Raw genomic sequence first — 26,004 nt, 5'->3', positions numbered from 1 at the left:
GCACAGACACAGCTTCCCTAGAACTACAAAAGGGCCTTTCAGCATCCTTTTCCGTAAACAGTTCAACTAAGCGCATACAGTAAAGCTAAAGTGAGGGCACAGTAACTGATTAAATAAGCTGTAAATGCGTCTTATAGTTGACTTTTAATTTTGATGTATTTCATATTGTTCTCTGTGTTGGGCTGTTTATCAACATGCCATGGTTTTGGAGAAAGGGGTAAGTGTTAATGTTAGACGTCTTAGCCAAAGACCGATTGTCAACGTTAAAGTTTGTGTAGCATTAAACTGTGAGCTGTACTATGCTAAAATAAATAAATAAATAAATGTGGCATGCAAAGGGCCCACTGGATAGAAAATATATTTAAAAGTATTTGCATCGTCTAAAAATTAATATTTTTGATTTTACTTTTTGAATGCATTTGTTCCCATCGATCCCAATGTTACCCAAGATTTTCAGTGCTTTAAAGAAACTCGTAATAAAAAAAATAAATCAATTAATTTAAACCCATCACTTATAAAGAATAAGTTCTTTATCTTTCTCCATCTAGTCTTGTGGTTGTGATCGGTTTAACCTGCACTTTCTTGCAGATGAAAATCAGGACCACTGTGCACCTTTGAAGCAGTTGCTTGAATCCTCATCAGTGTCAGTGGAGCTCAGCAAAAAAGGTTTTCACAGGTATTTGGTTGTTTATTTATAGCAGATACTCTTTCTGTGAAACTGTGAAAACAATTAGTGATTTCTAGTTTCTTTCAGGGAAGCAATAACCACCGTTGAGCTCAGACCTGATGTGCTCGGTGCTGTCAGAGTGTTGCTGGTTCATAGATGGCCCAGAGGTGTCTACATTGATCCATATCAACTCGCATCCCTGAGTGATCAAAGTGATTGGCGGGTACAGCAGACACTATAAAAAATAGTTGCCTTTCATTAAAACCAAACAACTTCGTATTTGTAAACCAAACGTACTCATGTACATTGTGCATATTTGTGTTTCAGATATTACTAGATTCTGCCATTGATCTAGAGTTGCCTGCTCACAAGACATCAGGATTTGTCACCTACGTGTATCCCTCCCCTGTTGGCCCAACTCCAAGAATGCTAAAAGTAACAATTCCAGTACATGGGCGATACCACGAGCCATCTTTTGATGGAAAAACATTTACATCGGTTGATATAGGAGCTCCAGAGCTGCTGCTGCGAACAGAAGAATGTAAGTGGATCAGTTTTATTTTGTAGTCTAAAAGTATGTCTCTTTTTACTCTGTAGTGAAACCCACAATCCTCTAGGACAAAACCATAGCATGTTTACATGAGAAAAGGTTTCCATCCATATATATCTGAATAAAACAAAAAGGCAAAATTTGCAATGTTGTAGTAATATGATCTTTTTTTCAGATAGTACTGTATTTATGTTAATACGGTAAACTTGTACAAGAACAAAAACAACACATTTTCAATAATGGTTTACATTTTTATCTCATTTTCATCCCCATTGCATATGGCTAGAACAATGGATTCACTATAAAAGCCCAAATATTAATGATTTGTTTGTTGATTGTATCATTTTTTCTTAAACTATTTCTTCTATCTCCAGGCACACAGTACAACAGCTTAGGGCCACATAGCATCATGGAGGCCCCATGCACTGTCAGCAATTCCAGCACTTGTCTGTGGGTTAAAGTCCAGCATCAGCAGGTGGTTCTCTATCTTCTATATCTTCATGAAACTTTATAAAGTGGGAAAAAAGCCTACCCTTTCATAAAACTTAATTTTTCCTTTTTCTTTTTCACTCAAATAAATATATGGTGTCTCGTAGAAGCTCGGCCCCATGAGATTCCAGTTTCCAGTTGGTGACGGGTCTTTAGTGACACCCGTGTGTGGTGGAACTCTTCTGGCCACAATGATCTGCTGTGTGGCGCTGTCCAAATACATGTGGAAGCATCGACTCATTTAAGCAGCGACGGTCAACATACTTTGTGTTAAGCGGCTCATGTACAGTACTGCCTGAAACCAAAATCATCCCCAAGGAATAGCTCAGGACACATGTGAAGATTATACCTTCCTATTTACACACTTTAAAGCACTTAAAGGGGGAGTCGGCCATTTATGTGAAATACTGTTGATATTTGAAATTAATAGTCAAGCAGACACAAATGTCCCTTCAGTGCTTCATCAGAAGCATCAGGCTACTCCACCTTTAACTTAACAAGTGTGCTGCCACCACTGTTTCAGAAAGTCCTTAACCTTAAGTTTACGATATTTTCACTACCTAATAATAATAATAATAACAATAAGTCAGTTGTCTCCTTTTTATGTGCTCTGTATAGATTGTGTCTTAAGACATTTGCCATTCTGTGGCAACTGATTCATGCTAAAATAGCAGGGCCATTATAGTGTAGTGTAGTAAGGCTGGTTGTTTGATACCCAGTATTGCTAGTACTGCCTTTGTAAGATCCTTTATTTTAAAACTCTGCGCTCTCACTCAATTTAAATAAAGAGATTTTTATTATTGTTTATTGTGCAAGTTTGAAGAATGTTATGTGATTATCAGCTACCAGGCAACCAAGCTGGATGATACATATAAAATGAATATCACATATTGTAAAACTTCTCTCTGTATATATAAGACACATGACATTGTTTATTTATCCCACATATGGAAAATTTCCTTGTCACAATGGCACACTTTTATAACTGCATTTTTGACACGTCTGTATCGTATCTAGACATGGAAACCACATGTGAACATCTTCTGTATATGAATAGTATAAATATGATTCACAAAATAACAGTACCCTCCTCTAGACGTACTGTGAACTACATTACCTAAAATGCATTTCGACTTAATTCAACTTTTAACTTCCAGTTTGTGAAGTTTCAGCACGTTTCTCACATTTAGTCTTCCCAGCAGTCAAAAACATGTTACTGTAACTCTGAGTTTTAGGGACTGCAGCGTTTGGATTGATAAGGCAGACTGTCTCCACACACCATTCATTTGAAACATTTATTGAACAGGCCAGGGCTGGGTCGGTAGTTCCGCTTCCCCTTCGCCATAGCGGAATCATCCAAGGGCCGAAAAGATAGCAGAAAAGTTGCATTGTAAATAGTTTCAGTCACAATTTTACTGAGGTTATCTGTACGCGGCCCGTACCGCCCTGGTCCACATGTTGCGGTGGGAACACTTTTAAGGAATTTGCCATCGTTTTCCAAGCCGTCGAGGATCGTCCGGGGGTTCTATTCAAGTTCTATCTGGTGTGGAGTCTCCGGTGAGCTCCGCCGCTTCGGCGTCGTCTTCGTTAGCCGGAAAATAAAGCACACTTGTACTGGCTAGTTTGCTGCTTTATTGCACGTGTAGTGTTACTGCAACCGCCGCTAGGCAGTGTTTATTTATCTGGAGAAAACGCCTCAATTCTTGTTGTCACACACTGGTTAGCTTTACATGCTAACGAGCTAGCACACTTGTTGGCCAAGTAGTGAATGCTAGCGTTAGCCTGCTAGCCGCCCCTGTTGTTACTCACTTGAAGGGCATTTTCATCAAACGTTAAAGTGTAAGTACGGATATATGAGGTGGTAGTGAGCGAAATGTCGATACTTGAACATTTTGAATCGTAGTGCAAGGGCATCGTGTGCCAGCCTCTCATTTCGGCATCAAGTGCTGTGAAAGAACTTCCACTATTCTTTTATTCTCCTTCGCGTACGACGCGAAAACGGTCCCGTCAACCTGTTAGTTAGCTACGTTAAACTAAGACTTGTCTGTTGCTGCAGTCATTTCTGGTGTAGTTCACTCAATGGGCCGTTTATTTTGTTGATGCAGAGGCGACGCTAGGTGCAGTATTGCTCTTTTATCTTTCTGATTACAATCTGACTGAACACTGATAAGCTGTGATGTTATTGAATCATTGTCAGGCTCTGCGCTTTTCTCTCTGCTCGGTGTTTTCCTTGTAGTTGCACCACTTATTCCGTTCCCCAGGATTCACAATACTCTTTAAACTTTAATAGCATCTTTTCATTTAATTGTTTTGTTGTAGGAAGTAGTTGATTGTACACTGCTGTAATTGAACTTTGGTGATCTTATATAAATAAATAAATGGATTTTTTTTTGTCCAGGTACCGCTGGGTGCTTCCTTTTTCCTGTTTTGCATGAGCACACTGGTGCCACAGGCTGATGTGAGAGCTGCAGTCTCCCTCCCTCACCGTTTACCTCCATCTCCATCCTCACCCGGCGTTCCCCTTCCTGCGAGGCTCCCGGCGACCTACTAGCGATGTGTGATAACGGAGACCCCGAGGATAAGCCCCCCGCCCCTCCGGTCAGGATGAGCAGCACCATCTTCAGCACCGGCTCTGGCAAAGATTCGCTCTCGGCCAACCACAGCTCGAAGCCGCTGCCGTCCGTACCGGAGGAGAGGAAGTCTCGCAATAAGATCATCTCAATCTTCGCTGACAAAGGTGAGACAGAGTTTGGCAGTGTTTAGATAAATTACAATAAATGTACCGTCATGTTCAATTTCAATAAGGATTTGTTTTCTTCCAGCTGGTAGGAAGAAAGACAGAGATAAAGAGCGACCAGAGATCTCGCCACCTTCAGATTTTGAACACACCATACATGTTGGATTTGATTCTGTAACAGGGGAGTTTACGGTAAGTTTTATCCATTCGTGTTTTGTTTTTTTTTTGTCTACCACTTAACTCGTGCTTTAGCAATTGACAGCAATATGCCATTTACATCACATTTTGGCTTGCACCATTTGATGCCTTTTGCTATCTGCTGGTTGCACGCAGGGTATGCCAGAGCAGTGGGCTCGACTACTCCAAACCTCAAACATCACCAAGTCAGAGCAGAAGAAAAACCCACAGGCTGTACTCGATGTCCTTAAGTTCTACGACTCTACAGGCAACGGCCGCCAGAAGTACCTCAGCTTCTCTCCCTCTGGTGAGATTAATATTGGATTTCACTTCTTTAGTTGTTCACATGGTGTTAGAAGTGATCATGCAGCGCACTGAGTAATACTCACGCCACTTTTATACATTCACAGAAAAAGACGCATTCACTCCAGGGCCTCAGTCTGTAAGTGTATCCTGACTTTTGACAAAGCTGTTTATAGTAATAAGTTGTTGTATAACGGTTAGCTAACTCTTTTTTAACTTTGAATAGCCTGTCAAAAAAGGCACCGAACCCTCATCTCCGAACATCAAAGACATTGATGATGACGACGACGATGAAACTCCTCCTCCTGTTGTGGCTCCAAGACCAGAACACACAAAGAGTGTAAGTCACCTAGCTTCATGAAAAAATTATCATCTTTGGGATTTGTTCTGAAATATTCACATTTTACTTTCTAATGCACTCTTTATACAGATCATGTTCATTTATGTTTGTTTTGGTGTCTCACAGGTATATACCCGTTCCGTTATTGACCCCATCCCCGCTCCAAGCACGTGTCCAGATGGAGATGCTGCCTCCAAGGCTGCAGACAAACAGAATAGGAGGGCCAAGATGACGGACAGAGAGATCATGGACAAACTGAGTAAGTTACACAACTATTTTTCTCACAGATCTATTGTTACAAAAATACAACGGGTTATACCTTTCTCATGACGTTAAGCAATTTCCCTTGTGGATCAATAAAGTTTACGTAAGTCTTGCGTTCTTTCGTCATATGCGATTGTAATGTGGCTTACAGGAACTATAGTCAGCATTGGTGATCCCAAGAAGAAGTACACCAGATACGAAAAAATTGGACAGGGGTAAGTGCAGATTTACCATCTACTTATAAAACCTGTAATAGGATTAAACTTCATAGTTAAGATATGATAGATAAGATAAGACAAAGTTTGTTGTATCTCTTTCCACAGAGCATCAGGAACAGTATTCACAGCCATCGATGTCGCCACAGGACAGGAGGTAAAGACTAACTGAGTAATGGATTAGCGTAACCTTAGCCTTGATAACCTGCAAGTCATTCCAGAGCATGTAAGAATTCTTATCTCTAAGAACAATGTGTTTTTTCTTCTTTCACGAGTTGCGTGAGAAGCTCTTTATGACTTGCTTTTATCTTTTAAGAGAAAATAGTTTAAAACGTACATAGGACTTAATGCAGTAAAGCTCTTGTATTTCCTACTGCCAGGTCGCCATTAAACAGATCAACCTACAAAAGCAGCCAAAGAAGGAGCTGATCATCAACGAGATTCTAGTAATGAAGGAGCTGAAGAACCCCAACATCGTCAACTTTTTAGACAGGTGAAATTCAACATGCAGCCTGACAGCTTTTAATATCTACGAGAGTGGGGGGAGTTTATTTGACCTGTAATGCCTTTTGTCTGTCAGTTTCCTGATGGGGGAGGAGCTGTTTGTGGTGATGGAGTATCTGGCCGGTGGCTCATTGACAGATGTGGTTACAGAGACCTGTATGGATGAAGCCCAGATAGCTGCTGTCTGTCGGGAGGTACACAACCAGAGTCCTATCAGACAAATCAAACATAAGGTCCAGAAGTGTATTTTCTCAACCACCTTTCTCTGTCTCCTCACTCTTGTCTCCATATCCGCAGTGTTTACAAGCATTGGAGTTCCTGCATGCAAACCAAGTCATCCACAGAGACATCAAGAGTGACAATGTGTTGCTTGGGATGGATGGTTCTGTCAAGCTCAGTAAGTCACGTGTTGCTGCCTGATGAACTTGTATGGTTAAACTGTAGCAATGTATTTACACTGCTCTGTGTCTTCGACAGCCGATTTTGGCTTCTGTGCCCAGATCACCCCAGAACAGAGCAAACGCAGCACCATGGTAGGCACACCCTACTGGATGGCTCCAGAAGTAGTGACCAGAAAGGCTTATGGACCCAAAGTTGACATTTGGTCACTGGGTATCATGGCCATTGAGATGGTTGAAGGAGAGCCTCCCTACCTGAACGAGAACCCACTACGAGTGAGTACACAGCCTTGTCATACTGCACATGGGTTTGCAGAGTGTCACAAAGTGAATACACCCCTCACATTTTTGTAAAAAATTTATTATATCTTTTCACGGGACAACACTGAAGAAATGAGACTTTGATACGTTGTACAGAAGTCAGTGTATGGCTCGTATAATAGTGTGAATTTACCTATTACCTAGAGTCACATTCTAATTTTGTCCCTGTCGCACTGTGTCATTGTAGAAGCTGCAGGGCGGCGAGCAGCTCAAAAACAGAGCCAAGCTTTGTTCTACTCCCATAAGAGACCGATCTCTGAAGGGTAGAAATTTTTGAGTGAGTCAAATTCCTACAGTCACGATCGTTAATGGAAGCGTGTAGGTGAATTAGCCCTGCGGGGAATCGGTTTGGGGAATCTTGATGTGAAATCCCAGTATTTTCAATGTGAAAGGGGCAAATGTCCAAATTTTGCCAAATTAGCCATTTTCCCTCCCCAGTGTCATGTGACTGTTTAGTGTTACAAGGCCTCAGGTGTAAATGGGGACTCTCACACCCTCTCATACTGGTTATGGGAGTAGTTATGGGCTATAAGATGATTGTTAACACCCTGAAACTGAGCTGCAGCATGGTGGCCAAGACCATACAGAGGTTTAACAGGACAGGTTCCCCTCAGAACAGGCCTCACCATGGTTCACCAAAGAAGTTGAGTGCACGTGTTGAAGGGCTAATACCACACTAGCTGGACTTGATCAAGTTAACCCACCACAATGCATAAGCTTAACCTGATTAGGCTCATATAACAAGCTAATGCTAGCCAAACCAAGACAGAATGAGTTTGTCTTGACACGTTGGCCCTAGCTACCAAGTAATAACACAGAAAAACAAATGACAGCTCACCTTCACACAGACACTGACCTTTAACATCTGCATAACTACTTCAGAAAGACTTAACTCAGCACAATCTAAATGAAGCTGGAAAACTGTGTTAGGCAACGTGCTCCTTTAAACTGACCTGAGAACTGTTAAGCAGATATCCAAATAGGCTGGACGTGCTGAGGGAACGTATTGTAGTTTCTCACGGGAAGAAAGTGAGAATGAATAAGTAGAGGTCGGTTAACCACAATGGTACGAGGGGACGGGTCCCATATCACAGGTCAACCTGTTTGTTTGTGGTTGTCATTAGAGCTTCCATAGCTGGTCACACCCAAGGCGATTTCTCATAGTGAAACACCAAGTTAGATGAAGAACCAGAGATAGTGTTTTCAAAATAGACGTACGAGTACTGCCAGCATTGCAGCAGAGGTTGAATGGGTGGGGAGTGTGTCAGTGTTGAGACTCGTACATCGCACACTGCATCAGATTAGTCTGCATGACTGTTGCCCCAGAAGGAAACCTCTTCTAAAGATGATGCACAAGAAAGCCCACAAACAGTTTGCTGAAGACATGGATTACTGGAACCATGTCCCGGGGTCTGATGAGACCAAGATAAACAGATGGTGTCAAGTGTGTGTGGCGGCAACCAGGTGAGGAGAACAAAGTGTGTCTTGCCCACAGTCAAGCACGGTGGTGAGACTGTCACAGTTTGGGGCTCCATGTGTTCTGCTGGCACTGGGGAGCTACAGTTCATTGAGGGAAGCATGAATGTCAACATGTACTGAAACAGCATGATCCCCTCCCTTTGGAAACTGGGCCTCAGGCCAAGTATTCCAACATGATAATGACCCCAAACACACCTCTTGCTAAAGAGCGTGTGTCCAGACCTAAACGCTATTAAGCATCTGTGGATAATCTTTAAATGGAAGATGTAGTACGTCCACCAGCTCCATGGCGACATCTCGGAGGAGCGGAAGAAGATTCACTCTAGCGAACTCCAAGCTCAAGAGAGTTAAGGCAGTGCTGGAAAATAATGGTGGCCACACAAAATATTACCACTTTGGGCACAATTTTGACATTTTACATTTAGGAGTGTCTCAATTTGTTGACAGCGGTTTAGATATTAATGGCTGTGTGTTAAGTTATTTTGAGGGGACAGCAAATGTTACGCTGTTATACGAGCTATGCACTGACTACTTTACATTGTATCAAAGTCTCTTATCTTCAATTTTCCCATGAAAAGATATAATAAAAAATATTAACAGAAATGTGAGGCGTGTACTCACTTTTATGAGATGGTGTATATCCAGTGAGAACGGAGTTTGTTTCCTCAGCTCTGACATCATCTGTGCATCCAGCTTTCTGACTGTCAGACATTAGCATAGTTTTAGAACAACTGCAGGCCTTCAGCTCTCGTCAGTCAACACAGAAGCAGGATTTGACCTGTTTTTCACACTGAATTCAGGCCAGAAGCTTAGCTGGATACTACTATTTACTTCTTCCTGTACATCTTTTTGGATCATACAACTTTTCAGAATATCTCAGTGCTGCTCTTGGTGTGTTCATGTTATATATTTGGAATAATATAATAATGGAAATTTCATATGTGGATTACAATGTTCTGAGTCGACTGGTACATAGCAAACTTTTCTCACGTTACAAGTTAGACTCCATTTACTTGTTGCAGTTGCATGGTTTTCCAAAACTACTTTTCACAGTTATACGTTTCTTTTTTTCCTCTTACCTCTTCGGCAGGCATTATACCTGATTGCCACAAATGGCACACCTGAGCTTCAGAATCCTGAGAAGCTGTCTCCAGTTTTCAGAGATTTCCTCAACCGATGCCTGGAAATGGATGTGGAGAAAAGAGGTGGAGGCAAAGAGCTCCTCCAGGTAAGAAACACTTCCATTTGTTATTGCTTTTATTTTGTGTTTATCTCTTCAGCACGTGTATTACATTTGCACTCTGACACAAGGATTTGTTCTTGCCCCCTCCTTCCTTTTTTCTCTGCCCTGTTATTCAGCATCCGTTCCTGAAGCTGGCGAAGCCCCTCTCCAGTCTCACACCTCTCATCCTGGCAGCCAAGGAGGCCATGAAGGGCAATCGTTAGCTGATGAAACTAGCTACCTTGCCTTCCCATGCTGTGCACACATATGTGCCAAACATTTAGATTTCGTGCCAGACAATAGGCTGAGAGTGGCTTTCCACTCTTCATGCACCAGCCTTATAAGCCCTGACAGACCTCACTGTGAAGAAGACCAAAAATCTAGAGCACAACCCCACCGCTGTCCACGTGAACTCTATTCTCACTCAGACGTCATAAGACAAGTCAAACTGAAGTGTTTAGTTTCAGAGTCAGGCGTAGTTAATTTTGTACATCAAATCTCTTGGTGACAAGTTAGGGCTAGGCTTGTATTTAACTTGGAATGAAGAAGATGCCTAGTTCTGTTTAGTTTTTTTTAATCAACTGCCTTAAACAAATGCAAAATGTTGCCTAATGTATTGTTGATTGTGTCAGTGTCTCTCTTCCCATGATTTTTACTACCTTTGTAATTGACCTTATGAGCTTGTCAGTGTCTTAGTTATTTTGATACTTGAATTTCATGTTCCCCCACCCCACCCCTCCTCTCCTATGATGTGTCTCATTCAATGAACACTCTTGCTATTTCCACATCCACTCATGTGTTATGGACATTTCTCGTACCGATTTTTATAGGAAACATTTCAGTGCATTCGGCACCATGGGCATGTGCTGTGATTCTATGACTGTCACACCTGACAGACCTACTGTACCAGTTCTTCCTATCATCAGTCTCCTGATACAAGAGGCGCACCTTACAGGCAAATTAAAATGTTAGATTGACAGGGTTTATACTTCCTTCTCTATTGTTGTTATTAAAAATGAGTATTGTATGTTGAACTCTGTCCTTTGTATTCTTCCAGACTTAACAAATGCGCTTTTCCCATGTGTATATTGTGTACTTAATAATTAGTTTTTAAAAAAGTGACCATATCATACTGGTTAGTTGTTGAAGGCTGGTAAAGACAGTTTGTTAACGTTTTTGCTTTTGTTTGTTTTTTGTTCTCTTCTGGATGACTAACAACCTTGTCTGTGCACTCAAATAAATGCAACTGTTTTTGCTTTTGTGATTTTGGGTGTAAAAAGTGATTGGTCTGCAGTAACGTCACCTATTTTTTTTTCTCTTAAGCTACACTAAGAAAACTAATATAACACTGACCAACCTGAGCAGTCCAACATAGACATGAAACATTGAAGACCTTTCGTCTCAGCCGTCTGCAGTAGAATCACGAGGATATGTATTGAGTTTGTGTATACACAAACATAGATATAGGTATACATACCTATATCTAATGCAGACACAAATAATAAACGCGTACAATTGCAACACAGGAGCCAACGCGCTCCATTGCCTCCCTAGAATTCAAGATATTTGGATGGACCTGGGAAACTTTTTTCCAAAAAAAAAAATGTCGGTTTGACTTTGTTGTGGGCGTTTATTTTGAAGGATTGTCACGGAAGTGTAGTGAAGTTGTTGTCGCTAGCGGAGCTCGAGTTAAAGAGGTAAAGCCGCTGTAGCATAAAAACGAAACTTTGTAATTTCCGACCGTTGTTTGTGATGGCAGCTCAACTGAAAGACAAAGACGCTTACCAAAGACTGAACTATCTTTACCAGGTTGGGGAAAAAAATATGTAAAGTTAATCGCTGTCACGCACCACCACATGGCTAGCATGCTAGCTGATAGCTTCACCAACTCTCCTCGTCTCTCCACAGGCTGCTCATTGTGTTTTATCCCAAAATCCAGAAAATGTGGAGCTCGCTCGTTTCTACTGCTTCACACAGAGGACAATTGCTCGGCGTTTAGTCCTCAGACAGTAAGCTGAACAATATTTTTCTACAGCGTTTGGGGGTGTGATTTAATTATTTATTTTATTTTGAAGGCGGAATTTGAGCGATGTTTGCGTCACTTCCATGTTCAGTTCAACCAGCTGGTCATATGGACGTAACTTATAGTTTGATCACTCAGAAAACGACTGTTTTAAATGTATGTAATAAGACGTACTGTAGTGTTACTGCCAATATAATAACAATAATTAATGTAATAATAAATAACGCATAATCTGATTAAAATTAAGTATTTCTTCATAGAGCTCAATTGTTGATGTAAACCTATTCAAAACATATTCAACACCCACACCATTGTACACGTGGCAAGCATATTGTATTGTGTGGTAAATATGTGTCAATCCACATCTGAAAATAGTCCTGAAATGTATAGTGTCCACCTGCTACATTATAGAAAATTGCAGGGCAAAAAACAAACAAACAAATATATATTTCATCATCATCGTAGACTAGAGAGAACAGATGTAAAGTATTGAGAGAGAAAGTGACAGCAGTGTTTTATTGCAGAGACCCATCAGTGAAGAGAACATTATGCAAGAAGTGCTGCTCATTGCTTATTCCGGGTGTGACTGCAACAACAAGACAAAGAAGTAAGTTCAGTTGTCATTTCCTGCTACCTCGTATTTGAATGTGCTTTAAAGCTGAGTACACATAAGATTTTTAACTAGATGTTTTGCCCCGATTCCCAGCTTGGCAAAGTCTCCACTAGCAGTCTATACTAGCTGGGGACAGTTGGCATGTATAATCATGTGTAATGAACTGTGTCGCCAACATGTGGCAACAAAGGAAACCTGGACTACAGAAATGGGGGAGAGATTAATCGAGTTGTGGCAGGAGCACGAGTGCCTGTGTAATGTTGGTTGCAGTGGAGACCACAACCGCTGTCTCCATGAGATTTCGTTTCAGTTAGTTTGACATGTCATGCAGTCTGTTATCCCTCATCAGGTGGAGTTGTTAAGTGTGTGATCATCTTACAACAGTCTGCTGCAGCCAGTCTGTTAGCGTGTACTCCTAGTCTTCAAAATCTGTAAAGGTGGTGAACGTTGTGTGGTGTGTGTCCCCGGGTTTGGTGGATGTAGAGTTTAGTCAGCCAATTTCTCTGTGTGTGTATTTTAAAGGATCATTAATAATATATTTTTTTTTATTATTGTTGTTGACTTCATCTCCTAAGAAAAAAGGGGCAAGACTCGCTTCACTGTGGTGAGGTGTCTGAGCTGTGGGCAGAGCAAGACCTTACTGAACAATCCAGATTACTGTCTATGGGTAGACCGTCCTGAGGCTCAGCTCGAGCAGCAAAAGCAGCCAGGTGACAAACCTCCAAGTAAGACTAAACGTCACCTTCACAGAACACGGTTCACATGAGCATACTGTTCTTTGCTTATAAATAAACTGTGACCTTAAAACCATAAGAATTAAAATTCATCTTACACCCTTCATTTGGAAGAATGTCTTAAATGGCAAACACCTGGCACTGACTCTGCTCTTTCTTTCCCTTCAGATCCGGCCACATCTGCCAAAAGTCAGCTAAAAGAAACCGAGCCTGATGGGTCACAGTCTTCGAAACCAAGTGCTGCTCAGAGTGCTGCCAGCACGTAGCAGCAACTACCCCCTGTCCATTATTCCAGATTATTTATATATTTAGCTTTATTGTTATTTGCATACTCACAGACTGACGACATATTTTTCATTAATTTGGTCAGTCGTTGGCCTTTTGCAGTTGGTAAACATGTCATTCCTGATGCTACCACCAGATGGTCATTGTATGATATCATGCACATGTAATTTTGGTTCCAAAGTAAACACTTCTGTCGTTATTGGAAACGGGACAAGAACTATAAAATATATCTCAGTGATGTTTTTTTTTTTATCATGTTTTTCACTCAAGCTTCTTAAATCAAAGGAAACTTCTCTTGACCACTGTTTGTCAAATTGACAATCTTTTTTTTCGTGGGGGAATAAAGAGAACATTTCACAGTTTCTTCTTTTCTGCTTTGTCTCCTTTTGGCACTCTGAAGCGTGTCTTCTGGCTGTATAGTAGGTTCCTGGCAAAAATCCTCGGGATATGGCCCATGTACAGGAGCAGGGCCAAAGTCATTCCTAGAAAACAGATGTTCACTGTAAACACTGTTCACTTGAAAGAAAAAAAAAAAATGACAGTGACAACGCATATATTTGATAAATTCATTTAATGTGACATACCTGTGAGAGAGCTCAGCCAGTAAACCACTGCATACTGTATGAAGGTGAATCCAGAACAGTAGAAGGTGAGTCCGTAGGCCAAAGATGGATTTATGTAAGCTGAGGTGTAGCCTCTGGCTGCAGAAAGAAATGGATAAGTAAAGTTTATGTTAGTTACTCTGAGTGACACTGGTTATGCATCTTTTTTTAAGGAAAAAATAATGGAAAGATAGTAAACCCATTTTTGAAAATAAAGGATTGTTAGTTTGACATTTGTGGGCCACTTCACTTAAGACCAACCTGAATGGGACAGGAATGTGAGTAGGACAGCGATCAGGGGCACCCGGATCAGAGCAGACCTGCGTCGCAGACTTAAGTGGACGAGGTGAAAGATGAGCGCACAGACACACTCTGTAAAAAAGCCCTGAAGCACAGAGACCAACAGAGATGTGCTGCACTCTCTCGCCATCAGGTTTTTGATCATGTGCATGTCTGTCAGCTCCAGCCTCCAGTAGTACACAGCTGCAAGAAGGGCCAGGCGAGCCCCGGCGAACTGGGCTGCAACGGCAAGCAGCGTGGGCAAGGCGCGGGCTTCCAGCTGTAGAAACTTCTGCAGCACCAACGTGGGATTCCCCGACGCGCCACCACAGATCACACCTTGGGTGAGCAGCACCACGAAGAGCATGGTTACCGTCACATCAGAGCCCAAGCCCCCGGCCCACTGACCCACCTCCACAATGGTCTGCACCTCCAGCCAGCATGCCACCAGCATAAAAGAGGAGGCAAACTCCGACACAAAGCTGAACCGCGGCCACTTTTTAAAGAGCGTCCGAAGTGAGGCTGCAAAAATCACAATGGCCACGAAGTATCCCAGGGAAGCGTTCAATCCAGACATGGCTCAGGTGAGATGTCCTCTTCTGTTTCTTCCTCAAAAAAAGGGAAATTGATGAGGGGTTCACTTGACAACGTGCTCTCGGCTTGACAACGTGGCACACGCTCAGACACATTTCTTATCAGAGACACGTCAGTTGAATCCGACAGCCACCTGCCAATATACACACGAGCCTTTGCAAGGTCAGGTCAGGAAGCTGGCTTTCATTCTGTGGTCATTTATTACTGTATCGAGGCTTCGGTTAAATGGCATCCTCCTCTCTCTAGAGACAAAAAAAAAAAGAGATCTTGTCAATCTTTTTTTCTCATACTGAACTGCATACTGAATAAAATTCTATCATAAATATTATAAATCTAATGTGGAATGTGTGATCCTAAATAAATTAAATCCAGCTGCTGCATGGAGCAGTATGCATCGGCTTCATCAAAGGATAGGAGTCTGGGCTATGCAAGTGGCCCTGTGAGTCTGTGTGTGCATTCTGTTAGCCTGGCCCTGAAACATGACGGCAAAAGAGAAAACACAACGACACTGACCAACCCCGAAGTGGTTGGTACCCTTAGGCGACGTGAAACATCAATGATTGGAGGAAGAAATGGAGCTGTCCACTCCAGGTGAAACTGCTTTAGCCATTGACTTCCAGGCTGCTCTGCGATTCTACTCACTAGGCCCGGGAAGAGGTAAAAAAAGAATAGAAGTAATAATAGTAAAATAAGTAAAATAATAAGACCATTAAAATAAATTATTGTTTAACTATTAAGAACTACTATAAAATAAAAATTTGCACCTTAATTCTGACACTGTGCTCTCCTCTTCTGTCCACCTCATCATAAATGACCTTGTATTCTGCGTTGTGGATTATTAACCTGAGGTGTTTCACAAGGTTTGTTGTGTTGCCGCAACGCAATAATTTAGTTGTAGTTAATAGAATGACTGAAGTGTCGATATTTTGATTTGGAGCATGAAGACTTGGTATGGAAGTATTGATATTTCAGTATCGAGCCGCACATCACTAATGCACTCCCATGTTAAAGAGCCCAACTTTACAGCATAAACATGTTTACTACCTGCTACAAAAACGGATACGGTTTTGGTCTTAATATCTTATTTCACTATTCATGTCAACGAATATGAATGTTGGACTTTTTTTTCTTTTATAACTCACCGTTGATTTTTTATTTTTATTTTTTTAAGTTCTGCCTAAATGAGGTGATCCGTTTTGGCTATTTTAACTAGAAATAATACCTGTGTGCTATTGCTGCAGTTACGAAACATATAAAAAGCGCGTTCTTCTCTTCGGTACGTGACTTTTGAGTATTATATGTTCGTTGACGTTGTCTTTGGCCAACATAGCTGGCCTGCTAGCTGAAATGGTTGAGTAGCTAATTAACCAGCTAATGAATTAGCCGCAACTCCAGCTAATGGAAATTCAGCCACAAACACTAAACTCAGAGCTTAACTCTTTTTTTTCTTCTGCTTTTTTCAGGATTTCCAGAAGAAAAAAAAACTTCAGGGAGTAACATTTCAGACTTAATATCACTTTGTTTGTCGCTTTCAGATGTTCAAGTGCATCTGACATTTAGCCACAAAAACTAAACTCAGTTTAACTATTTTGCTGCTTTTGTTTTTCAGGATTTCCAGAGAAAACTAACTCTTAGGGGGCCATAGAGGGAGATTTTTTTTTTCTGGAAATCCTGAAATACAAAAATGGGGAACTAACTAAAGGAGTAATATTTCAGACTTAACGTCTCTTTATTCTGTAGCTTTTAGATGTTTAGGTACACCTCAAATTTAACCACAAACACTAAACTTAGTTTAACTCTTTTTTCTCCTTTTGTCTTACAGGTGGCATGCCAACCAACATCTGTGTTTTATTAGTAGCTTTATTTTATTTTCCATTTCTGGCAGTTGTTTTTTCTGCGCTGTCGGCGTTGCTTCCTTGTGAGAAGTATACAAATAATAAACAACATGAGACAAACAGAATTCTGAATTTTTCTTTCCTTAACGGGAGATTTTATTTTACATTTTCACAGTTTCACATAAACTTAATCACTATCTGTCACATTAGTTCTTGTAGATTTAAACTTCAGTGTGACGTTTCAAAGATTGTTTGCATCAAAGTTTAAGAGATTTAAAAAAAAAAAAAGAATAACAGAATGTGTAGAAATAACAACGATGTCAAAGACATTCGTGAGTGTTTGCCTGAAATTTGTGAAATTGAATGGTTTGTTATAGCGACCAGACACAAGAAAAATAAAAATGTTGCTTCTTGTGGAGTGTTTTATGTCACATAGGGTTGTGAGAAATTATGTCTGCATGATTCATTAGTTCATCTCTCATTGTTTCAATTGTTTGCTAAATGTTCACAACATGCTCACGGTGACCATGCTAACATGCTGATGATCAGCTCATGCTGATGTTAAATGTTTACTGTGATCAACACCACTGTGCATTCAAACATATAATAATTCATGATTCATGCTAAACACAAAAAGCAGCTGAGACTGGTGGAAATGTTCTACATTATGTTTCAGGCATTTTGTCATAAATCAGTATAATAATAAAAAAAAAAAAAAAAAAAAAAAAACATTTTCATTCAATGATGGCACCAGGAAAAGATAAGGGATTTACTCAAGTTATTCTAATTCACACTGAAGGGACTAGAATGCATAAAAATGTAAAATATAATTGTCTTTCAAAACAATAATGAAAAACTTCTTTTTTTTTTTTTTTATATATATATATATATATATATATATATATAATATAATTATATATATAATATATATATAATGTAATAATTATTATTATATTTATATATATATATATATATATTTGCAGAATTTCTCACAACATCCATCCAATAAATGTTCAGTCTGGTTTATTTTATTCTGGACCAACAGACTTGACCAACAGAATAGCATGCCCATTGTTGAAGCCTCTTGATATTCATGTAAACCATCTGCACTAAATTAAGATTTTGGCATATGGTTAGAGTTCGTATTTAAGTTGCACGTACAATCACTTTCTTTCTATTCTATTGTATTTTTTGTTTGTTTTGGACAAGTCTTCTTCTGAGAAATGTCCCCTTCGACTATGACAACATAGTTCTTGTGTTTTTTCCTTCTTTATAACGAAACACTCAGGACTCTGAACTCTGGCAGCTAGACTGATTTTAATTTACGCTACAGATAGAAATCCTCCTGCTAGATAGTGACCACAGCAGCACCCCCTTGTCTCAAGCATTATGGTAACACATCAAGAGATCACAGATTTAGTTGTGCTCCCTTCATTCAGCATGCGTTTTGCCTCCATCTTGTGGTTGAATAATAAACATGGCACATTCCACCTTTTCTTACACTATGTCTGCAATAGCCTACATCAGTATGAATAACCCCCACTGAGCTAATGAATGAATGTGTCACCTAAATTGTGATAGGAATAAACGGATCACATGTCGCGGTAGAACCAGGAAGTGTTGTGCAATCCCTTAAATGCATCGATAGATTAAATGTTTGGGGGAGATGGTAAAGCTGCAGGATAAGATAACATCTCCATCAGACTCGTTCTTTACGAATCCTATATACACACATATATATAATGCGGTTTGTCTTTTCCGCGTCTTACACAAGTGCTTGCTAGGTCGGTAATCCGCATGGTGAAGTCAATTTCAGCAACATTAAAGTAACTCATTTTTTTGGGGGACACTCGAGGCGGAAGTTGTGAAACGTTGACGTCCCCGTCGCGCGTGCATGCGCGCGCGTGCGCGTGCTCCAGTGAAGTGATGGCAGGGGAAGAGCCGACGCTCAGAGGGGAGTGAGAACTTGTCGGGGATGGCGGACAAACCTCTGACACTGTTCGTGAAGCTGTTTGCCGCCGGTTTTTACGGTCTGAGCTCGTTCCTGATCGTCGTGGTGAACAAAAGCGTCCTCACCAACTACAGGTAACGTGTTATACTCGTTCCCAGCTGCTATGTTAGCTAACCTAGCTACTGGAAGTTGTCTGCGGTCGGCTCGATAGCGGAGCTCATTAGCTCCAAAGCAACTTCTGCCTCAACGAGGGTAAATCCTGTAGTGCAGAAAGAAGGCAGCTGAATATTCTTCCGCGTTTTATGGAGATAAATATTAACCTTTCATTGTTAATTTATGAGGTTAGCCATTTCCAATGCGCTGAGGTTTTAACAGTCAACATCTCTTTCAGGTTTCCTTCTTCAATATGTGTCGGCATAGGACAAGTAAGTTAGACGTTTTTTTTTTCCTCTCCCTTCTTTGTAACCAAGCACACGCCGTTTTTTTTTTAACACCCAGCCAGCTCCACTGATTTCCTCTCAAATGTGTGTGCAGATGTTGGCCACGGTGATTGTGCTGTGGGTGGGCAAGGCTGCGAGGGTGATCACCTTCCCCGACTTCGATGAGAGCATACCTCGCAAGGTGAGACTCACCTGTGGTTGGTTGAAGCAAGAACTTCCACAATCTACAAATACTCCGTTATTCCAGTAAAGGTCCTCCAACCCCTACTCTACTCAAAGTATTTATTAGCAAAGTTGGATAAAGTACTCATGACACACTCGGATAAGCTCTGTTACGTTTAGATTTTTTTTTTTTTTTTTTAAAGGGAAATATTGTATTTAAGTGCAATCCTAAATCATTTGTACTTTATAATTAGTAGTATATCAGCATTAAACTACTCCAAGTCTTGCGTTACTTTACTTGGACTCCACCATATAATGCATGTTATTACTGATGCATTGACATGCAAGCAGCGTTTACATGTTGTAGCTTACTAATTATATAAAGGCAGATTTTTCAGTATGTCATGACAGTGTTTTGAAGTCCTTATCGACTGTGGAGATAAATTATGTTCTGCAATAGAAAGGATAATAATTAACTAATAAAGTGAAGTCCAAATATAATGGAGCATAAGTAAAATGTCTTAGTATCTGACTTAAGTTGATTACTTTACAGAGTAAATTTACTTTACAGCATTGCCACTTCGGGCGCTTTGTTTTTGAATGAAAAACATCCCTAACAGATTTCCAAAAGCCAAGATGTCTCAACTATGTTCAGTTTACTACAAATACTCTTTGCTCTTGATTTCATTGAACGCTGCCTTGCAGCCAATCATAGAGCCTTTAAATGGTTTCAGCTCTAATCTGATGATACATTTCATCAGTTTTCTAAATTATCAGAGCCTTTTTTTGGAAAACCTAAATGTACTTCCCTGTTTTTTTTTGTAGACGTTTCCTCTACCTCTCCTCTATGTGGGAAATCAAATCACTGGTTTATTCGGAACCAAAAGGCTGAAGTAAGTTTTCTCAACCACGAGTTAAAGAGAAGTTGAGCTTTTAATGTGATGAATCATTGATACAGTTCTATTGTAATTTCTGTTTCCTTCTCCCAGTCTGCCGATGTTTACAGTCCTCAGGAGGTTCTCCATATTATTCACTATGCTCGCAGAGGGATTTCTGCTCAAGTAAGATGACACATTACAGATAACCTACTTTCCCCAGCCATTTCCTGGTCCTTTTGTTGAGATCGGCGCCAAGCCTTTCTGTTAGTACTGTAATGGGTTTTTTTTTATTGACTGCACAAAGCAGTCAGATTGAATTTCATTGCTTTGCTCTTTGACTTTTGGCAGGAAGAAGTTCTCCAGGCCAGTCCAGCTGACAGTATTTACAATGATCCTTGGGGCGTTTATAGCTGCGAGGTAAGGTCAGCTACATCCAGGTGGTCCTGGCTGTTAACCAGACCAGAATTACCTTCACTACAAAGCACTGTCCCGTCCTTATATATGTCCACACTTAGCTGACATTGTCTTCAGGGTCATTAGACGCAGCTGTAGTTAAAGGATCCTTGTCGAGACACACCTTGCCCAGAGCTAGATTGAAACTGACGGAACACTTATTTACTTTCTTGACACTTTCTAATGTTCCCTCTCATCTCTGCTTGTAGCTCCGACTTATCCTTTGACCTGCAAGGCTACGTGTTCATTCTCCTGAACGACATTCTGACTGCTGCCAACGGAGCCTATGTGAAACAAAAATTAGATGCGAAGGTATGTGGCAGCACCATCCGATGAATAGTGTGCATTGTTGGGGAGAAGTTGTTTTTGGCATTGAGCTGATGTTGGTGAATGTAGAGAAGCCAAACTGTCCTTCAATGTCTGGCCTAAAGGAACACAGTGTTTGCAGATACTTTGAGTCACTTTTTTTTTTCACTCCTCGGAAAGTTGATTCGATTATCGGGGTTTAAATGTGTTTTTGCGAGTCAGCGGTATTTCTAAATTACTGCCATGCTGCAATTGTTTTGCGGAGTTACCTTGATTTTAACTGTTTAAGTGTTGAGTCAGTAATGGTCTGTAGTTTGTTTTGGTTGTTTTTTTTTATATCGCACAAGCAGACGAGTCGGCTCTCACATTACAGCAGAGGGAGAAGTCTGTCCAGATTTAGTTTGTCGAGGACCATCTGCTAGCACTGAGCTAAATTGGGAGGGTGGGCGAGTGAAAGGTGTGAAGCAGAAACAGACAAACGCATACTTTCTCTTCTAGGCAGTGCGGGTGTAGTGTGCTGGTCTTGTATGACATCTGCATGCTAGTTAGTGAGGAATCCACAGAAACACTTGTGAATAACTGCCTCTGTTCTGTTTCTCTGCTCCCTCTTTTTCAGGAGTTAGGAAAATATGGATTATTGTATTATAATGCATTATTTATGATAATTCCCACTGTGCTGTTGGCTCACGTGACTGGAGATATGCAGAAGGTGAGTTTTTCTGCTCTTCTAATATTCTTTTCAAACCTCCAATTGTGTTTATTCACAGCCATTCGTGTCTTTTTATTTGCTGAACCATCAAGCTTAAGTCTTGTAGTTTGTTCCTGGGCAGTTATTGCAAGTTCTCATCCTGAATTAAAGTAAGGGAAGCGACGTGTAAGCTTGGGTGTGGGCTCTAAGTATGAGCTTTTTGGTTAGCATTGGCAGAGACCTTCTGGTTTGCCCAGCTGGGGCCCAGCAGCCAGGAAGGCACAAAGATGCTATTATGCACCTAGCAGAGTTATTACAGCAGCGTCTACGACTTCTCTCAACTGACTGGTCACAGCACAGATACAGGCCACTACTTTATAAAGCTTTTGGAAATGCACTGCTGCATTTCTGCGTCTGTGTTAATTGTGCTGCTGTCCTTGTCATCAGCTCCCTGGAACTATTTATTTCATTTCCCGTCTTTCACTGAAAGCCTGACGTGACACACCCAAAAGCAAAAAGTTTAAGGAAATAATTAGATCACATACCTTGGCTTTCTTTGCCCCTTTTCATTTGCTCTTTGTGCATTTTTCACTAATGGATTTTTGTCGATTCTCTCGCCAGGCGATGGAATATGAGGGTTGGTCGGACGCAGTTTTCCTCTCGCAGTTTATCCTCTCGTGTATCATGGGGTAAGATTTGGCACACAGTTTAAGTGTGTCATGTGCAATCAAGATAGTGTTTTGTCCACAATGTTCGACCACTGTCTGTGGTTTTATATCAGTAGAAATCTAGAATATGAAGAGAATGTATCAGCCCAGATACTTGGCTGGTGCCGGGCTGGATGTGAAGTTCACAGTGACCCTGTTGTCTAACGTGTTGCATTAACATTGTGAAATCTGATTTCATGCTTGAACATGCTTTCAGCATATTGTAATATGATGAAATTATTTTTCAGGTTTGTCCTGATGTATTCCACTGTGCTCTGTACTCAGTACAACTCAGCTTTAACAACTACGATTGTGGGATGCATCAAGGTGGGCTGCAGGATTCAGTGAAGCTGAACACACTGTAACACGAAACGCTCAGCTTCATTAATACTTTCTCTGTTTTGCAGAATGTCTTGGTGACGTACATTGGGATGATTTTCATTGGAGACTACATTTTCTCATGGACTAACTTCATCGGTTTAAACATCAGGTATGATCGCAAGGTTCAGTGTTTATGTGTTTATGGCTGTAGTTTTTTTTTTTGTTTTGTTTTGAAGTACTTTCCACTATCAGTTTTATACAGCCACTACGAACACTTCCTGTCTGACAGCCAAGTTGAGTCAAACCCTCTACTGCTTGTCGAGGGAGGTGGAGCTGAATCATGACACGATAACGATCTGAATTCCACTCTGTAAATTTAATGTTGAACGGTCACACAGGAGATTGAGCCAGTTAAATAACTTTTTTTCTTTTTTATCGTATTTTTGTTTGTTTTTAGCTGCACTACTGAGCGACCATCCGATGACCACTAAAATAGTTGATACTCAGATATTCATGGGCCCTGTAAGATCCGTCTTAATAATGTTGTCTATCCATAGGTATCGTTTCAGGACAGAAATTTGTATTGGGACATTGATGGTTGTCTGAAGCTTAGTGTGGACACTAGTTCTCCACTAATAATATCAGCTCAGTCAGGGCAACAAATGCCTCCTGTATCCACCTCACACATAACAGACCTGATGAGATCAAGAGGGCTGTAGTAAATCTTTGATATTCTGTTATTGTCTGGTAACGTGTAATCGTTCAATTGCTTCTCTCTGGAATAAATAGATTCTCTCTGCGCATAGTTGCCCATGATTCCAGCTTCCTTGAATGAGTTATTCAAACCAGTTGGAATTGAAAACATGGGTCTGTTTTGGTCGCTCACAGAATGGCTTCAGTGTTGTCTAGAAAATTGTGGGGAAAAAAGACATATTCTGTTACATTTCTGGCAGATTTAAAGCTGTACAGTGGGCAGAACCACTTTTAATATACTGAAAAAAAGTTGTATTCTGACTGTGAATCTGTGCTGTGGCATGTAAATGCAAGTGTTATGTGTATCATGCATCCATGTAAACAGTGTTTAATGATGTCAGTCAGAAGAAGAAACATAATCCATGCAAACATACCAACTGCGTAATAATGGCTTTGGTGAATGGCTGACGTTTATTCTTGCGCCATTTGCTTCAAATTGTGGTTTGGAGTAAATTATCTAGGCAAATATTGGATGGATTGCTTTGAAATTAGATTCACATTCATTCATAAAGTATTACAATAACTTGGAGCCGTCATCGGGCCCACTTTTTAATTTGTCCCATAATAACGAACCCATTCAGAAAACTTCAGCTGCGTTCATTTAATCAGTTAAGTAAACTTGGAAAAGCCTCAGCAGAATATATAATTCAGTTAATGAATATAAACAGTGTAGCCTATTAGTTTTACATGAGCTCTTGATTTCGCTGTGAACCTCTGTTGAGACAGCAAGTGGAATTCATACGTACGTGCTGGATCTTGTTAGGAAATAGGACCAGTTTTACAGCCTGTGATGCGCTCCAGCATGTTCACCTTAATGCTGTGATACATAAACGATAACACGGTTACATTACGACCTGATTTCTTTTAAAAAATCTACTTTTACTTATAATAAAAAAATGCTGCTATATCCAGATGCTAACTGAGCTCCTTTTGTCCAGACGTACTGACGTGGCTGCTCTGTCTGTGTTGTTGCAGTATTGCTGGCAGCCTGGTGTACTCGTACATCACCCTCACAGAGGAGCAGTCCAGCAAAGCCAGCGAAAACACCAAGCTGGACATCAAGGGCAAGGTGGTCGTATGACAGAGACACTGGATATTGTCGTTTTGACGCTGATGAACGATTCTATTTTTAGACTTTTATTTATGGAGTATTTCAGCTGTGTAGGCATGGGAACGGCAGCGTGCATTTATGTGGAAGCGGAGCCGAATCGTCGCCCTGCCTCTCCCGCTGCTGCCATGGTTACGCAACCCTCCACAGGGTCTGTAGGTTGACTTTTAGACGGTGTTATCTTTTTAAGTGTTTGTATTTTGATATTGTGCTTGCGAGCATCGAGAACAAGGGAACATGAAAACAATACTATTTATATTAAAACGTTTCTAGGTATTTAGACAAACAGAACATTTAAAGTTAAATGTCGGGTGATGTTATGTTACACGAGAGTGAACAGCTGGATTAATCAGCCGTTTTAAGTGTGTGTGTGTGTGTGTGTGTGTGTGTGTGTGTGTGTGTGTGTGTGTGTGTGTGTGTGTGTGTGTGTGTGTGTGTGTGTGTACTGACGAATCATGGGAATATTAAGTAATGGTTATTTTAAAGGCACAATCCTTCTTCTTATTGCCTTTCCTGTTTTGCTGTTTACAAGGAATGTAACTATAGGTGCCTTCTGAGCACAGCGAGATGCACTGACACTGACATTTTCTGTTGTTTCAGTCTTTTATCCTGGTACATATCTTTTGATTTTAGCCCAAACACTGTTATAAGCTTGGTGGTGACAGTGATCAAACCTCATCCTTTCAGACAACCAAAGTGGACGGGCAGTGGGCTGTTAAGTTTCCATCAAGGATTGTGGCTTTAAATGATGTTGCTGCCTCCGTTTTGGGAGATAATTTAAAGATGACAGTTTACATTTCTGCTCCCTCAGTATTACAGAATGTTTGTTGTTGACTCTATGGCTGTAACCTGGTTCTCTCTATGCAGATTTAACAAACGGTACTTACAGTTTGTTACTTGTATGGGGGGGGTCCATTTGTTTTTGTTATTTTTTTGACACGTTATCGCACTTTTAACTGAGGTGTCATCTATAAACAGCCTCGCCTCCTGTTACATTTCATTATCCTTCGTATTGAGATTAACGTACTTTCCTGAAATGTTACGTTTCAGGTTTTTATAAGTACTTCACAAGGAACTTGGTTATTTAAACATTTAATAATCCGGTATGAGTTTCTTTTTTTAAAAAGCATTTTTTTATATTTATTACTATTTGTATAACTTCATTTGTAGGTGGAGTGGCTTGATCTGATCTCATGTCAAACAGTAACCATGGATTTGTAGCTGAAACCTGATGGTGTATTTTTACATTGAAAAAAAAAAAAAGAAAACAACTTATCATGACTTAATGTCTTTTTTTTTGTTGTTGTTGTTGTTCAGGTTGCCAATCATTTCACTACAGGCCCAAAGTTTGGAAGCAAGACTTACTGCTTTTATTGATATGCATCATTTTCCCCAATTTACCTTTAGGTTTACATTTACCAGAAAACTGCTGAATAAATGTCAGCAGAAGAAAAGGGGCTTTGTTTTATGGTCGAGAAGATTTGCAAGAGTTATAACTACAGTGCCAAAGTTAACAAAACAAAACAAAAACAAATCACAGTTTCCATTATTCACTTTAACTCTTTGGCTTTTGAGTCTGCATACAAAAGTACGAATGTCTCATAAA

The 26,004-nt window shown here is 40.5% G+C and overlaps 5 protein-coding genes across 7 annotated transcripts; 4 read left to right on the top strand and 1 right to left on the bottom strand.

Annotated features, from left to right (window-relative positions):
* Positions 1–43: 43 nt before the first annotated feature.
* pigx (phosphatidylinositol glycan anchor biosynthesis, class X) lies at positions 44–2,513 on the top strand. Of its 2 annotated transcripts, none has more exons than XM_047587230.1 (6): positions 44–217; positions 589–676; positions 755–890; positions 995–1,208; positions 1,592–1,692; positions 1,817–2,513. In XM_047587230.1, exons 1-6 carry the CDS (start codon positions 154–156, stop codon positions 1,949–1,951), a joined length of 738 nt encoding a protein of 245 aa, XP_047443186.1. In that variant the 5' UTR covers positions 44–153; the 3' UTR covers positions 1,952–2,513. The 2 variants fall into 2 exon arrangements, with proteins under 2 accessions (XP_047443186.1, XP_047443185.1); XM_047587229.1 differs by having other exon boundaries at positions 1,814–2,513.
* A 484-nt stretch (positions 2,514–2,997) lies between these two features.
* Positions 2,998–10,930, top strand: pak2b (p21 protein (Cdc42/Rac)-activated kinase 2b). 2 transcript variants are annotated; one of them, XM_047587227.1, is made up of 15 exons: positions 2,998–3,263; positions 4,105–4,443; positions 4,529–4,635; positions 4,777–4,927; positions 5,031–5,062; positions 5,150–5,263; positions 5,390–5,522; positions 5,679–5,742; positions 5,851–5,899; positions 6,123–6,235; positions 6,323–6,440; positions 6,544–6,643; positions 6,724–6,920; positions 9,535–9,672; positions 9,804–10,930. In XM_047587227.1, the coding sequence occupies exons 2-15, from the start codon at positions 4,260–4,262 to the stop codon at positions 9,888–9,890; spliced, it is 1,587 nt and encodes a 528-aa protein (XP_047443183.1). In that variant the 5' UTR covers positions 2,998–3,263; positions 4,105–4,259; the 3' UTR covers positions 9,891–10,930. The 2 variants fall into 2 exon arrangements, with proteins under 2 accessions (XP_047443183.1, XP_047443184.1); XM_047587228.1 differs by lacking the exon at positions 2,998–3,263 and adding an exon at positions 3,328–3,545.
* Positions 10,931–11,331: 401 nt separating this feature from the next.
* On the top strand, positions 11,332–13,683 carry rpp21 (ribonuclease P 21 subunit). Its single transcript, XM_047588104.1, has 5 exons — positions 11,332–11,475; positions 11,575–11,675; positions 12,214–12,296; positions 12,878–13,027; positions 13,205–13,683. The coding sequence occupies exons 1-5, from the start codon at positions 11,419–11,421 to the stop codon at positions 13,300–13,302; spliced, it is 489 nt and encodes a 162-aa protein (XP_047444060.1). The 5' UTR covers positions 11,332–11,418; the 3' UTR covers positions 13,303–13,683.
* aqp12 (aquaporin 12) lies at positions 13,333–14,886 on the bottom strand. The gene is made up of 3 exons (XM_047588103.1): positions 14,185–14,886; positions 13,906–14,022; positions 13,333–13,803 (listed from the first exon to the last, which is right to left on the bottom strand). The coding sequence occupies exons 1-3, from the start codon at positions 14,777–14,779 to the stop codon at positions 13,676–13,678; spliced, it is 840 nt and encodes a 279-aa protein (XP_047444059.1). The 5' UTR covers positions 14,780–14,886; the 3' UTR covers positions 13,333–13,675.
* A 3,413-nt stretch (positions 14,887–18,299) lies between these two features.
* LOC125009990 (UDP-N-acetylglucosamine/UDP-glucose/GDP-mannose transporter-like) lies at positions 18,300–25,679 on the top strand. The gene is made up of 12 exons (XM_047588326.1): positions 18,300–18,716; positions 18,974–19,007; positions 19,117–19,203; positions 20,010–20,077; positions 20,174–20,245; positions 20,411–20,479; positions 20,725–20,827; positions 21,438–21,530; positions 22,131–22,198; positions 22,465–22,543; positions 22,624–22,706; positions 24,266–25,679. The coding sequence occupies exons 1-12, from the start codon at positions 18,607–18,609 to the stop codon at positions 24,369–24,371; spliced, it is 972 nt and encodes a 323-aa protein (XP_047444282.1). The 5' UTR covers positions 18,300–18,606; the 3' UTR covers positions 24,372–25,679.
* The last annotated feature ends 325 nt before the right edge of the window (positions 25,680–26,004 follow it).

Source organism: Mugil cephalus, chromosome 6 (genome assembly GCF_022458985.1).
Source record: "Mugil cephalus isolate CIBA_MC_2020 chromosome 6, CIBA_Mcephalus_1.1, whole genome shotgun sequence".
NCBI lineage: Eukaryota > Metazoa > Chordata > Actinopteri > Mugiliformes > Mugilidae > Mugil > Mugil cephalus.
The sequence above is the reverse complement of the archived record's forward strand: the minus strand, read 5'-3'. Positions and strand labels throughout refer to the sequence as shown.